Raw genomic sequence first — 2469 nt, 5'->3', positions numbered from 1 at the left:
CAGTTCATTCTTTTTTTTTTTTTTCATCTTCCATTATTCTATTTAACTATATATATAAAACATACATATATTCAAAACCGAATTCTAAATTCTTATAAGCGGAATGCAATGATTTTTGTTTAACTATATATCAAATATATATACATTTCTTGACATACATGAAGATATAATTCAATGGGTCTTAATTAAACTTGTGAAAATTAAGTGTATATAGATTTCATTTACCTCAAAAACTAGTTTAGGAAGTAAAAAATGTTTCCTTGTTATAAATTTTAAAAGATATAAAATTTGTAATAAAATTCTTTGCCAAGCATCATTTTCAAAATTTGTGGGTATGTGCATATGTAAAAAGTATTACTATTTTTTTTATTTTTTTTAAGATTTAAAGTTTAAGGTTAAATTTTAAAATTTAGAATTTAAAATTAAAAAAAATTAACCAATATTTAAATTCATAGTATAAATCCATGAGGTTCCAAACCTCGACTCATGTTTTGGCTGCAGAAAGAAACAATGTTAATTTGCGAAAATGTTTGGTAGCCAAAGAAAATTAGCCAAAATCAGTCATAACTTACCTTATTTAGTATTTATTAATTGTTGTAACAATTAATAAATGCTAAATAAGATAAGTTCTAGCTGTTTTTTTTGTCTACCTAGCATTACCAGTTAATTTGCATGCAATTCCCTTGCTCAACACACAATATTCACAAACGGTAATGTTAAAAAGAGACAAACTAAAAGTTAGAGTTTGTCTTATTTAACATTCATTAATTACCATAACAATTAATCAATGCTAAATAAAATAAATTCTAGCTAATTTTGACAAGTTTTTTTTTGTTACCTAACATTTCCAACATTTCCAACGCACAAAGAAGAGACGTTATCGATCACCAACAAGATTATAGTGTTGACTATTGATGAGTTCCATCTGAAGATTCTGCCACAGCAAACCCGTAATACATTGTCAACCATTTTACATACCACGCTATTCATGATCATAATTTGCGTGAAATTTGATCCTCATTATCGTTTGTCTTTTGATAGTCAACCATTTACCAAATAAGTCAACCAAGCATAATAGCGCATTGAAAAATTATGATGTGTTCCGGTTTTTCAGTCATCTTAACAATAAATACCACCACTTTTGTAATCGAAACATGATTTTTCTTCCAATGATTATTGGTGTCGTCATATAATTCATAAGCATTAATCAAGAATGATCAACTAAAAGAAAAGCTATATAACAAGGTCCTTTATTTTCTTGGAAAAATAATAGTAAGGGGTTGCAAGTAACTCGCATATTTTGGGATTTACGTGCGAAATTAGAAAGAACATAAATTTAAAACGAGGTTGCACATAATTAAATAACTATAGCACTAGTGAGTAGTGACCTTAGTAAAGTTAAACAAGTATGGACAAACTACTACAAAACACAAAACAAGAAGTGATGATGAAAAACAAGGGTTTCATTCCACATTTGGCTTACAAAATCTGTGCTACTCCATCCCTCAGTGATCTCGACAAAAAGGATCATCATGTTCTTTTAATATAATCCAGAGTAGCTATCAAACAAAAACAAAAAAAAAAGAATGGAATAATAAAAGATAAGGTCTAAAATTCAACACAAAAAGGGAAAACTATATACAAATGGAAAATGAGGGGGAGGAAGCTAAGCGAAAAGACGAAAAAGGGTCGCGAACGATGATGACGATGATGATGATGATCATTGATGGGCCTTTTGGGCCGGAGGAGGATGGGCCTGAGTATTAGGAAATGGCAAGATTCTGGGCTTGTTACTAAGAGACAAAGCGGAAGCAATCTGAGAAGCGTCATTGTTATTAGCGGCGGTGTTGGTGGCGACCCTTTCACAAGAAGGGCACATTGTGAGAGTGGTGGCCGGAAGCTGCATGTAGAAGGGTTGAGAAGTCTTTAATGCCCTCAGCTCTTGAAGCTCCTTCTGCAACCTCCGATTCTCTTCCGTTAAGGTGTCACAGCACCTCTTCAAGTACTCGCAATCCACCTCCGTTTGCTTCAACTTGGTCCTAATCAAATCAAATATACAACTTCACATACATATATACATGTTTTCGAATCATCATAACACTTTTATTACATAACATACCTTGCTCTTCTGTTCTGAAACCAAACTTCAACTTGACGGGGACGAAGGTTTAACTGTTTCGCAAGAGCCAGTTTCTGCTTCTGCAAAATCACACGGATAATCATTAGTAATGTTGATAACAGTAGGTAAATATTGATTAGATTAGGGTTAATTATTTTTTTAATTACAGGATTAAGGGTGGTGTGTTCTTTGAAGCTCTCTTCAAGAAACGCAGATTGTTCCTTAGAGAGCCTGAGCTTCTTCCTGGTGGATCCGTTCTCGTCGTCATCGCTGGTGCCTCTGTCGTTGCCCTCACCACCTTCTACGTCTCTCCTGCTCCTCATCATCGCCGCCGCACCATCACCGCCGTT

The 2469-nt window shown here is 33.5% G+C and overlaps 1 protein-coding gene across 1 annotated transcript; it reads right to left on the bottom strand.

Annotated features, from left to right (window-relative positions):
• Window positions 1-1445: 1445 nt before the first annotated feature.
• LOC107492882 (homeobox-leucine zipper protein HOX11) lies at window positions 1446-2463 on the bottom strand. The gene is made up of 3 exons (XM_016113941.1): window positions 2287-2463; window positions 2120-2199; window positions 1446-2039 (listed from the first exon to the last, which is right to left on the bottom strand). Exons 1-3 carry the CDS (start codon window positions 2443-2445, stop codon window positions 1721-1723), a joined length of 558 nt encoding a protein of 185 aa, XP_015969427.1. The 5' UTR covers window positions 2446-2463; the 3' UTR covers window positions 1446-1720.
• Between the last annotated feature and the right edge of the window lie 6 nt (window positions 2464-2469).

This window comes from Arachis duranensis, chromosome 6 (genome assembly GCF_000817695.3).
Source record: "Arachis duranensis cultivar V14167 chromosome 6, aradu.V14167.gnm2.J7QH, whole genome shotgun sequence".
Classification (NCBI taxonomy): Eukaryota; Viridiplantae; Streptophyta; class Magnoliopsida; order Fabales; family Fabaceae; genus Arachis; species Arachis duranensis.
This window is presented reverse-complemented; position numbering and strand designations above follow the sequence as displayed.